At 40.1% G+C, this 12,808-nt stretch overlaps 1 protein-coding gene across 9 annotated transcripts in view; it reads right to left on the minus strand.

The window, feature by feature from the left end:
• LOC128253557 (microtubule-associated protein Jupiter) overlaps positions 1-12,808 on the minus strand; it is a 30,178-nt gene that overhangs the window by 6,820 nt on the left and 10,550 nt on the right. For 2 of the 9 annotated variants that reach the window (XM_052982041.1, XM_052982032.1), the window contains exons 1-2: positions 7,694-7,852; positions 7,247-7,386 (exon numbers count right to left, since the gene is read on the minus strand). The exons of 3 other annotated variants lie outside the window; for them this stretch is intronic. In XM_052982041.1, the coding sequence (XP_052838001.1) occupies positions 7,247-7,308 (62 nt within the window). In that variant the 5' untranslated portion in view covers positions 7,309-7,386; positions 7,694-7,852. Of the gene's footprint in view, positions 1-7,246; positions 7,387-7,693; positions 7,854-12,808 lie in introns of those variants that run through there. 4 more of the 9 variants (XM_052982062.1, XM_052982052.1, XM_052982024.1 and 1 more) reach the window with 3 other exon arrangements.

A 12,808-nucleotide genomic window follows, 5' to 3' on the forward strand; every position in this document is an offset into this window, starting at 1 on the left:
CTATTTTAGTTATTTCCCTTTAACTGGAATTATTGCTATTCTTACACGTTAATTTATATATATACAAAAAAAAAAACGGTAAAGGTTTTACCTTTATATAATCTAAAAAGTTTAAGTCTTAATTGTAAAGTTTAAAAAGGGTATAATAAATCCATAAATCCAATTTGCAAAGCAAATGTTAAAGTTATGGAAGTTCCACTGTTGTTCGTTTGCATTTTTCCTGGGAACCCAATAGCTTGACTCAATTTGAAATATGAGCCAAATCGAATGGTCCAATCTGGCTGCTGCACCCTCCCGCTTTTGATCACTGGATCATTGGAAAACCTTTCACACACCAGGCGCCTTGGGCAAAAGTTGACCAACGGAGGGGATCGGATCTGCGACAAAACAAGACCGCCAGGTGAAGCTGGGAGTGCGCAGGTGGCTCCCAGTTGGAGGAGTCCGTCCGAGAGTCTTGGCTTCTCCCGTCCTCCTGTGATGACAAAAATTAATGTATATCGAGGGGAAAGGAGCCCGCAGGGAGGAGGAAGAGAGGCCGCTCCGAGCGAAAGGTAATGTGGCATGGTGCTGCAACAACAGCGAAATTTGAAAACAACCTTTTCGGGTAAAAGTTGTTCGGGTTGTGCATATAGAAAATACTTGGCTCAAAGTGATAGTTGTCGCTCTGATTTAGTTTGGCTTTGGTATTTTTTTTTTTTTTTTTTGGATTTTTCTCTTCATGGCCTTTCTTCTTCGACACGGCTCTAGGGTATTTTCCTATTTTTTCTCCGTCTCCTCCATTATACCCAACTGCTGCTGCGATAATTGTTATATGTTTGCACACATATCGGGGGGCTTTCCCAGATTTCCCTTTTACACGCCGCCAATTAATTACAACACCAAGGGGGCGTGGCCAGCCCAAAGTCCAAGCCCAGTTCATTGTCGAAAAGCCTCTCGATTTTAAATTATGAAATTTAATTTAACTTTCTTTTGCGATTGACCTGATTAAAGTTGTATGGTTTTTATTTCCAATTTTCCTTGATGAGAAAGGGTGTGTCCGAATTTTTTTTTTGCAGAAATATATTCAAAATGGAAATAAAGACTATGTATCAATGAATTCCTTTACGAACTAGTCTATATTTTTGACAAAGATTCTTTTACAAATAATAATACTTTTGCAGAGAAACTTCTACTTTTTAATGACTCTTTTTTTTTATTTTACCACTCTTTTTCCATCTTGGAAAAGAAGAGTATTTCTTTCACTAGCGTCGAGCTTCATAAACTTCAACGGCAAATTCATTACGACACTTTTCTAATTAACCAACTGTCAAAATTCGTTTTTACTTTGCGCACAAGTAAAAGTAGAAATCGGAGATCTGCTTCCTCTTCTTCCGCGAAAAGCTGTTGGAAAACTTTTTGTGTATTGACAGCGTGTGGGAAACCGAGCCCACCGACCGACCACCCGACCACGACAAAAAGCAAAGAAACTAATGCATTTGGAGCATAAGAAGCTTATTTTCGTCTCGTTCCTAAATGCATTCCCTACGACTAACACCTCAAAATTTCGTAATGAAAATTGTGGTGTGAAAATCTCCGTCTTTCCTGCTCTTTCTCGATCTGTCTGTGCCGCTGTCAAGCTGCTGCTTCAGGCCGAGACAAGGGGAAAAAGGCTGGAAAAAGGCAAGAAAAAATCCAAGAGACAAGAGAAGACAAGGCTAAAATGGCTGTCCGTTGTCCGCTGTTTGTTGCTAAGCCAAAGTTAATTTGTTTCTTTCCTTTTTTTTTTTTTCTTCGTATTTTTGGCTAATGCCCAAGTTGGGGGGCAAAGGGGGAGGCTGGGCGGATGCCTCATGTCGTTTTATAATGAAGTTGCTGCTATTTGGATAGAGGTGCGGGACGAGGGCGGCGTGTACATGCTGCAGCTTGATTAATTGCAATTGATTTTTATGACTTTGTTTAAACTTGGCAGGCAAACGGGCGGCTTAATTCCCTCTGTGTATGCACAAAGGAGGTTGGGCCCTGGCTTTCCCGGGAAAGGGTCAAAGCGATTTTCACTCACTCCCAGTCGTCAGTCTGCGGAATGCCGAGGAGTCTTCTAGACTCTCCCAACTCATTTGTTAGTTTTTGTTTGCCAGCAGTTGAGAGCAATCATGCAATAAAAATGCACAATTTACTGCCAAGTCAGTCGCGAAGCCTCAACTTTATGGTATAGTCCATAAAGCATCAGTTAGTCCAGCCGATCGTTATGCTGCACTGCACCTGTACATCATCGTCATAGAGATGGAGATGGAGCTGGAGCTGGAGCTGGATATTGGATATTGGAGTTTGCAGTAGGTAGGTTCCACTTGATTCGGCTCCATTCGAATGTCCGGGTAATTGTTTATCGGACGAGTTCACATGATGTGTTACTGTTTTTTTTTTTCTTTTGCTGCCCATTTATTATCGAGTTTTGGGTTTGTTTGGCTCATTATGCTTGCTGCTCGACTGCATCGCATTGCAGTGGCTGCGTTGCTGCTTCCTTTTGTTTCATTTAAAACGTGTCCCGTCCGCATCGTGCAACCGCAAAATGAAAAAAAAAAAAAAAACAAAATATGTCAGAAAAAAAAAATAAAAACCCAATGAAAATCCAACTGAAGCACGAAAATTGTGTGCGGTTTTCTTCTATTGTTACTGCCACTTTTGTTATGATTGTCTCTCCCTCCCAGTTTTGATTTACCTAAAAACGTTGATTAGTCGAATCCATTATAATTGCCGCTTCAGACAAAGCCAAATCAAACCGAACACAATGAAACAGAAACGGTGGAGAAATACCAGACCTATGCCGAAGAATCTACTTTCCCCGCAGACCAAAAGGAAGGGGAGGAGTCGCACTTTTCAGGGGGAGGGAGGCGTGGCGGTAGAGATCACTCAAGCGCTGTATGTTTACCGTTGCTTTCCATTCAAAAGCTTTTCAAATCCAATCAGCTGTGGCCGGCAAATATACCTCCATCGATCGATCCGGTCGACTACTGTCAGACATTCCAACGAGATGATTGCAAGAGTGATAATCAATAGATATACGAAATTTGCATTGATCCTTGAGAGGAAGTTCACTACGCAAAATCTAAAACTATTTTGTTATAAAAGGAATGTTTTAAAACGGTTAAAGAAGAGCTTTTAATGCATTTTGTTATCTCAATATATAATAGTACGATATGAACAATAACTTCTAGTTCCAAGAAGTAGAAATATTCCATATAAACCCAGGGAATCTCCTGCTGTGACTTCCAACTAAACACGACTTCCTCTACCCATGATTCAACTACAATTCGAGTGCCAGGTCCACGCACTTTTTCCCATTTCCCACTCTCAATCAAAGCAATAGCATTTAAATTGATATGTTTTCCTGGTCAGTCACGCTCGTGAAAAGTGTCGGATAACAGCGGGTGAGGAGTAGCTGTTCCTCCGAAGATGATAAGCAGGAAGACACAAGAGGGCACCAAATCAAGCCGCAGCGGGTGGTGTTTTGGGAGGTGTGATTAATGGACGGAGCGGGATTTGATGAAAATGCATAATTGGACAGTGCCGGGGGAAGGAGTCGAGTCGAGTCGTTGTGGCTGCAAAACCATAGATTGTCAATTATCGATAGTGTTGGCCTGCGCCCGATGAATAATTATCGATTAGCCGTGTGCGGTTGCAGTTGCAGTTGCGGAGTTCCGCCGAGTTTTAAAGGAAAGTGCTGTGCTCGAGAGGAAAAGTTGGCTTGGAAAAGCCACATGTAGATGCCGATAGTGATGCTGGCATTTTTATTATTATGTATATGCGTACGTAAGCTGGGATTGGCTCCGTAAATTGTGCATTTCAGAGCCAGAGAGCAACTAAAGCCAAAGTCAAACCATACCAGAATTGCTGACACACTCGTCGCAGCGAAAGTTGCAACTCTGCCGCCGCTTTTAAATATGTAATTAATAAATGTGTATTGATTAATTTGCGGCTTTGTGAAAAGCGAAAGGACTTTCTAATATATTCAGACAGAGCTCCTCCCGACGAGAGGACACACTCCGCCTCCAATTGCTCCCCAATCGATGGGAATTGAATACTGAACAGCCTCATTCATCGTGTCAGGCACTCTGAGGTACTGTATCTATCAAAAGCCATGTACATAATATATAGTTTAGGTTGCCAGGGGAACTTCTGCTGAGGGCCGAAAGTTTTTCCCCACTTTTCCTGCCCGTTTTCCGTGTCAACAGGAATTACATTGACGCAGGCATTACAGAAACGTGTTTGATTTCCTTTTCGGTTCTGTCAATAGGTCATGATAGTGGGGAGGTGGTGCAGATTTCTGCTGATTATACCTCATAACAACTTTGGCTTGTTTTCCGCATGTTCTGCAATCATTTACATAAATGTTGACTTGGCAACGCCAAAAAAACATTCCCATCTGGGTATATTATATATGGTTATAAATATATGGAAATTCTTGATTTGTTTGCCGACTTTCCTTGCAGAATGAGGTTAACTTCAGGTTGTAAACAGTAGATATGCGGGCATTGTGCAAAGGAATTCAAGCGTATAATGATCGTCAGATGGATAGACAATGCCATAAACAAAATGAATTGTCATGATTTCCGCCGCTTATACAACGCAACAAAGAGCGACAATTCAATCCGATATCTTGGCGCGTCGCACCTTTGAGATTTAATTTGATTGTTTACAATAATAAGTCACGGCTTTGCAGAAGAAAGGGGACACACACACAGCAAACAAAATGTTGCATCGAAATGCAGAGAAAAAGTATATTAATCATTTTCCTCCGGCCGCCGGCGGGAAAGTCCAAGGCGGTATGTTACACAATCGCAATCAATGACAATGATTAACACATTTTCCACACTTGGCCTCAGCAGCAGCCACCCATCGATGGACCATAAAATCCAGCAAATTGTTAATAATGCACATGGCACACATAAGGAAAATTGTTTCTGTTTGGTTTCTGTTCCGGCCAAAACTAATCTCCGATCCCAATAGCCCGCGGAGAGAAGTAGGGGTTCAATGTCCGCCACGGACCAGCGGACGTCGGACGGCGGACGGCCGACCACGGACAGTTGAACGGACAGTCGAGCGGACAGGGAAGCGGACTTGGACTAAAACTGGGGACAGGTATGAGCGTAAGCGTGGTAAACGGAACAGACATAAGCAAAAAAGCATTTCGGTAACGATTTTTGTTTCCCCACTCGAAAGGCGAAAAATGGGTGGTGCTGGGCAGGGGCTTGGTCAAAGAATTGCATGCAAAAACAAAAGCCGAAACTTACTGAAAAAGAAAGGCAGACTATAGTAAGAGAAATACCCTGGGACAGGCGGCGATAAACGGTAATGAGATAATGATTTTTTTTTGTGGTAATAGGTCGTGATTGTTTAATAATAAAGATTTTATTATACTTCGTATCATTTGGATAAACAGCGTATCTAATTAGTCTTAATGTTCAACCACAGGATTAGTTACCTAAATATATTGAAAAAACTAAGTAAAATTTGATGTTAAAGTAAAACTTTTCGACCCTTTGCTTTTTGGTCTATTAAGAGGATTAGTAGGTCATAAAAATATCCATAAATCTAAATAATACAAGTGAAAGATAAATATTCATTACATTTTTAAGTATAAATTGTAAGATTAAGCTTGGCTAGAATTTTTAGTTACTACAGTAACACTTATAGAAGCTTTCTTTGCTTCATAGCACCAACACATAAGACCTAAGCTTAGTCATTTAAAACATCTAGCTCTAAAAACGCCTTGAAATTTATCGACAGTACGTTAATAAAATAATAAAAATGCTTTGGTTGCTTATTTTAAGATGTTCAAACATTGGTGTGGCTCGAAAATCTAATGAATTTTATTTGTACCGCCTTTTATGTCACGTCAAAATGATCATTTCGTAAACACCTCCTGAAAAATGCAAATTGCCCATTGTTTTGATGACGTTAAAAGAGATTGTCATACCCTTATAGTAAGAAAGGGTATATTCCCAAAGAACGCCCGTCCCTTTGACTTTTGTGTTGTGGTAATCGGGTGGACTGTGATGGGTGGTGTGGGGGGTGGTGCCTTGTGCGGTGGTTTTTCGTGGGGCAGTTGCCCGTTGGCAAAGGAAAATCAATGAGACATCCAAAGACATGCCACCGCCAGCTTGGGTAGTTCACTTGCTAGGTGGTTAGGTTAGGTGTTTGGGTGGGTGGTTGGGTACCTCGATGGTTTCGGTTTTGTGGGAAGTAGGCGCTTGCAAAAGTGGTGCTCCCCACATTACACATACGCCCCGTGCACACGCGACTGTATGGTTAGTAAGTATTAGTTAGTCAGTCAGTCAGGCGGCGAGGTGAACGAACGCTAAATTAATCTACACACATAACCAAATGAATATGCAGTGTGTGTTTGTTTGTGCGGTCTGACAGCTCAGACAATGGGATAAAGATGAAGATGTTGATGCAGATCACGATGAGGCTGCCTTCCGAAATGTTTGCCAATCAAAGTTCACTCGAGCGGTGGCAAACAATAAAAAAAATATGCAAGAGGCACGTAACAGTTAATAAACTTCAGGGAAAATGAGTCGGTCGTCGGATAACCTCGATATAATTTATTGAAGTTGAGTAATATTTTAAGCGAGAACAGTTGCCTCAGAAATGACACAGAACATATTTATCTTAAACTAAGCAACAGTAACAAAAACACAAATTTCTTAAGAGAATAAGAAAATTAAGTCTATGTATGCATGCGTATACAAATTCTTTTATAGATTATCAAATATTATTTAGTAAACAATGTGTTGTTTTTAATGACCAGTCTATTTTGTGTAGCTTGTCGTTATCAAACAAAGATTGTAGCATTTTTCTTCAAACTCGTCATTAGTTAGACTCATTTTGGACATCAATAAAAAAAAAAACTATTTGTAAAAAAAAAAATGAACAATATTACAGCTTTCTTTTTGTATAATAAATTTGTGCGTCATGCTGAAATAAATGCATTTAAACCTCAGGAGACTACATTTAACAAAGGATTTTATGAACAAAGCCAGTTTTTTGGATGATTAAATGCTTTCATCTACTGTCTTTTATGGCGAGAGTAATAACCACAAATTGGATTAACTTCCTTTGTTTGTTTATGTATCCTTTATTTTAAGTACTTAATAAACATAAATTAAAAAATGAACATTTCTGTATTCCTTTTTTGGCATGCAAACTCCGAATTTTTTATTCATTGCAAAAGGTGTAATTTAAATTTTATCCTTGCCAATTTTCTTACCTCTTTTTGGCTTTGCCCACATTATAAAGCTCAACGTGTTTGAAAGCAGCGTAGGCGGCCATTTCTGTTTTGTTTGTTTGCGAAAGGATAATCTCTCTGTTGGATGGATGCAATTGCTTTACTTTTCACACTGGAAAAATCTAAGCGCACGCGGAAATGGCGAAAAGCGGAGATTAGGCACGTGGGGGAAAATGTTGCAGGATGGATGATGACTCATAGATGGGGATGCTGCATGTGCGTAAAATCAATAAACCCACATATTTTAGAGAATGCAAGGAGCATCCCCGAAGAGAGAGAGAGTAAAATGGGGCGAAAGGGATGCAGAGGAAGAGCGGACGGAAAACGGAGAAAATTCCTCTAGTTGGGGTAAGTCAGGATTTCATCTTAATCCTTGTCTTGCAACATTTTCCCCAACCAATTCCCCAAATTCCCAAACACTTCACTCACAAAGAAAAGCTAGAAAACTTTGATTTGCACTCGCGAGTATTTTTCGGTTCGAAGGATATATTGGCTATAACAATATATATATGTGTATTATTCTGTGGGTGGACGCCCGCTGGTGATGTGCACGTTTCGATAAATGTCTGGCGACTAAAGTGCAGTGGGAAAAGTGAAAAGCATTTTATACCACGGCAGCGCGAGAAGTTTCATCGATCCAAAAACAACGACCGAAACCCAACTCACTCAGAGCGCAAAAGCTGACAAGAAGAGAGAGCGGAGAGCGAGCCCCCAGCCATGTGGCGCATCATAACAAAAACAAACTACAGCTGATGCTGACTGGAGTTGGAGCTCCCTCTGTGTTTCTCTCTCTTTTGGGACCGCGCTCTGTTCTCTCTTTCTTTCTCTACGGCAGAACCCAACTCGTGGTGGGTTAGACATTCTGATTGTAGGTCACAATAAGTTTAAAATACGCAAAGAACTCAAGCGAAAATAAAACATATACTTAAGTCGCTCTTAAACACTTGCGGGATTAACATTTTGCATTTATTTTATGTGCGCCAGCGAGAAGTGTGCGCAGATATGCTTCAGTTATGCCGTGCCATTGCAAAAAAGCGCAAAAAAACTTAAAAAGCGAAAAAATAGTTCAGGTCTAGTGCACTTCAGGGTTCCTATGCAATTGTTTCTCTCTCTAGCTTCTTCTTCTTCTCGTTTCTTAAGATGCTTCTTCTTCATTTTTGGTAAATGCATGCAGTTTCTCCTAATAAAAAAAAAAAACAAGTGCATTATCATTTTTCAACCGACTGGTACTCTACCTTATACTTGGTTTTGGTTAGACAAGAACGAATCAATTTTATTTTTAACTACAATTATACTATTCATACAATATTAACTAGTTTTAGTTTTTAATAAATCTTAAATCTTAAGGCCCTCAACACTAAATAATAATTGAATTATTAGTATAACTGTACGCCTTTTTTTGTTTTGAACACATACAAATATATTTTTTTTATTTTACAATAGTTTAAATGTACCCTTTAGGGTATGAATATCAAAGGTATGTAACTAAGGTAAGGAGGCCTTGCCAATTGGCATCAGCAGAAGCAACCTACAAACATGTTTCCTAACCAAGATGAAGTTGCTGCCAACCCAGACATCGGCTCTCGAGTCTTCGAGGAGCTGTGGAACATTTCCTTTGCCGGACATAAATCACTTTCATCATCAGCGAACGTTCAGGCCAGCAGCAAGCTCTAATTTCAAGTGTCTTGCCACTAATGAGGCCGCCCCTTTTGCCACTTTTGCTGCATTTGCTGCATTTGCTGCATTTGCTGCTGCTGCTGCGGCATGAATTTAAATGCAAAATATATTTGCATACTTGGTTTTCTTGGAAACATTTGGCACAGATTTGCACACAGAACAGGAAGCGCAAGCCAGCGACTAAGAGGATCGGGCCATGGAGCCGTAGAGTCGAAGGGGAAGTTGGGTCAAAACAGTGGTTATTTTTAGCTCTGCGAAGACACTTTTGTTTAGCCGAGCCAAAAGTTGACTGGCCGTCGTCGCTGCAGCCGCTTTTGCTTCTTTGCCGTTTTGCTATTTTACTATTGGTGGGTCGTGGGACTTGCGACCCACTGAGTGGTGCACGGGTTGTGTGGTGCGGGCCGTTGAGGAGTGGTGCATGCGGCAACCTGACACCACCATGCCACTTGCCCCTTTTTCCCTGCTGTCGGTGTGTGTAAGTAAAAGCCTAGGCGTAGTGCACTTGCACCAGAGTTGACAGTTCAGCTATTTTTCCTTGAATTTACATTTTTCTATCAACTGTGCGAAACTTTTGAAAGCAATCATTATGAGAGCGTAAGATTTTATATAACAAAAAAGAAATAGGTAAGCGTATACATACTAGCAAGCTCTACTTAATTATTTACGTTTAGATAACCTTCTAATATAATAAATATTATAGTCTTAAGGTCAAAAGTTTAATATAGAGTTTAAAGTATTTGCACTTAAAAATGCTACTCTTATTTATAACACAAGAATATAGTATGTAATAATTAAAGCCAGTTTCCAAAGTAAAAAAATGTTTTAGCTACTGACGAAAAATTTCTGTAATCCAAAACTAAGATTTTTTAGAAGATGTATTTTTAAATTCTCTTCCTGCTCAACGCAGTCATATTTCTCTTTGAAAATTGGCAACACTGATGGAATAAAGACGGTGAGGGGGATGATGCATGGAATGGGGACTGTGGGGCACAAGCCCACTCCATGCGGTTAAAAATAGGAGAGCTCCGTCTCCTTCACCGCCATCTCCTGCCATTTCGCCCAGCTCTTGCTTAATAGTTAAGTGTCGCCTGATATTTCCCCAGGAGAAGTGCAATGGAACTCACTCGAGCACACAGATACACACTCGACACTTACTATATTTTGAGTACAGTGGTCGCTGGCAAAATATGAGCCCCTGAATATTTTATGGTAATAAATTTTCCCATTTTTTAAAACCATAAGATATTTTTTTTTACCTTTTTAACGCTTTCTCTATTGCACATTAAAATATATGAGTTTTTAGTTATTGTGGGAAATGGTTATGTTATTTTATTCCTTTACGGCTGCATAAAAGAGGCGTTCTAAATAGTTTAGCAAGTCGTTTGGGTATAAAATTTAATATATATGTAAATACTTTCTTTCCAATTACCAAAATAATAATCAAACTTTAAAGATCTTCATCGATGGGCTGTTTCTGCAAAGTTTATTTTATGGGCGACCACTGTAATTGCGTGTGTGTGTTTAATCTCATCGAAACCGTCTGCTCCGCTTCCCTTTCTTCAACCTCCACCCACGCCCCCTTTCTTTTGACTTCATGTGGTGCCCTGTCATGTGGACTTCGGGTAGTTAAAACATCATAAGGCATAAGAGTCGGGATAGATTGCAAGTACAAGTACGAGTATCTGAACGTGGGCAGCGGCAGCGGTAACTGACAATTGAAGTGGCGCGGCGGCAAACCCTAATGATTATAAACCAGGCATCGACACTTCGCCTTTTCCAACCAGACATTTATTCGGCACATACTGCGAATATTTAAGCCAATAAATAATTTCACTGCACAAAGTGAAATTTCCGGCTGCCGAGGCTCTGCATAATAAAAATTACCATGATGGATACGTGTCCAACATATGGAAATGTTGCCCACTGTATTCGCGGTTATATGTGTAGACAGCAGCAGTATTTGTGACATTCGGAAATGCATTTTCCAAGCCATATTTATGGCCAACTTTCGTTAATTAAAAATTTTACACTCACTTGTATTGCTCATGGTCTTAATAGCGAAGCTACCGAGTTACAGGTGAAGTAATTGAGAGCTCTTAACGATCGTGAGAAGGTTAGAGAGCAGCCTGGAGGAGTTTTTCTGTGCTCCAGGAAGCAAAAGCCTTTGTAACTTTAAAAACTCGGTTTTCTCATTTGGGAAAAATGTGTTTTGTTCATTTTTATGCTTAACAACTTTAACAGACAATCTTTTTAAACCTTTGAAGTAATTATTATAAGCATCAAATAAAAACCTGTGAAGGAGTAGTTGAATACCATCATTTTTACCAATTATTTTAGGTCAAATCTTGCATTTAAAGTTGTAACAAATTACAAATAGAAAAACTAACAGACTGATAGTTTTTCCGTAATGTTTGTTTTTAAAGACATGATCCGTGCATGATCAACATCCTTTGGAATCACTTAATGCAAGCTGATAACTTTCAACTTTCTTATCTCTAGCCAAATTGCGGAAAGAAATAAAGGATCACTGCCCCTGTGTACATTTTCACATATGAATAGTATTTAGTTTTCTCTGCGGGCCATTGACTGACCACCAAAAACTCTTAAAAGCGGAGATTAAGTAGAGCAATTAGGAAAACGTGCACTGCAAACAACCGAATCCAAAAAAAAAGAGGAGGAGACGGACCAACAGTAGAGGAAGACAAACACACGGTGAGCTGAAAGCCATCAAAAAGCTACTTTCGGTCAGAAAGGTGAGCGGTTACCGGTGAGCTACCCGTGCTCTCTGCTCTGGAAACTTGGCCAAGCCCGATCCAGCGTTTAACATTCAAAATTCCCCTTGCCACATGCCACGTTTAGATTGGGCTAACAACTCACTTGCCGGCTTTCCCGCTGCTGCTGTTGTTGCTGTTTTTGCTGCCGCTGGGAAATGTCTCGGAAATTAATCTCTTTTTTGGCTGGGCCAGTTTATCATATTATTAAGGCATTAGCGGAGGCCTAAGGGGCCAGCTGCAAATCGCTGAATCGGGCTTTATCATTATCAAGGGAAATGCATCATCGTCGGCCGAGGTAAATCTTTTAATCAATCTCCATTTTCCCTGGCGCCCTGAGAAACCGTTAGAGCACCACCACGCACCGCATTTCCCCGATCGCAGTAGAACGAATGCAATGGATATGGCAAACACTTTCGCTTTTCGCTTTTAAATGCCTTTCGTAGATCCAAAGGCAGAGGGCCCGGCCCGCATATATGGAGTTTAAATTGGAGTTTGGCCCAAACCCCGATTCCAAATTGTCTTTTAATGATGGCCAACAATAGCGCAACTTCCTCGAATGCATTGTGTGTATACGCACTCACAAACACTCGCCTATTAAAGGTACTAAGGTAACAATTACCAGAGCAGCACAAAAGCTAAGCAAAGCTGGCGTTAAATTAATGCTTTAATTTCTTTTGACTTTTAACTTTTCAACTCTTTTCGGCTCCGTTTCTTCTAGAGAAACTTTTTTTAATACACTTGGAAAAAATATCGAATGGATACTTATTAATTTTAAGAAAACAGTGAAGAACGAAAGCCAACAGATCATAAAAAAGTTAAAAACGCAAATATTAATTATAAATTAAATGCATCTGATGTCTAAATTTGGAGAATTTTATTTGTTTATACAGCCTACCCCAACTACAAACTCCCCGTTTTCTAAATGCGTGAGGTCCAATCGAAAAACAATTTCTTGTGCACCGGGAAATGTGAAAAGCCATCTTGAATTGAGCGCATCGAGAAGGAAATGTTGCTAAATTCGTTGGACAGCGCCAATATGCAACATCTCCAGATGAGGCTGTCTGCATATATCGCTATATATACGCCTGTTCAC

The sequence above is a fragment of the Drosophila gunungcola genome, chromosome 3R (genome assembly GCF_025200985.1).
Source record: "Drosophila gunungcola strain Sukarami chromosome 3R, Dgunungcola_SK_2, whole genome shotgun sequence".
NCBI classification, from domain to species: domain Eukaryota; kingdom Metazoa; phylum Arthropoda; class Insecta; order Diptera; family Drosophilidae; genus Drosophila; species Drosophila gunungcola.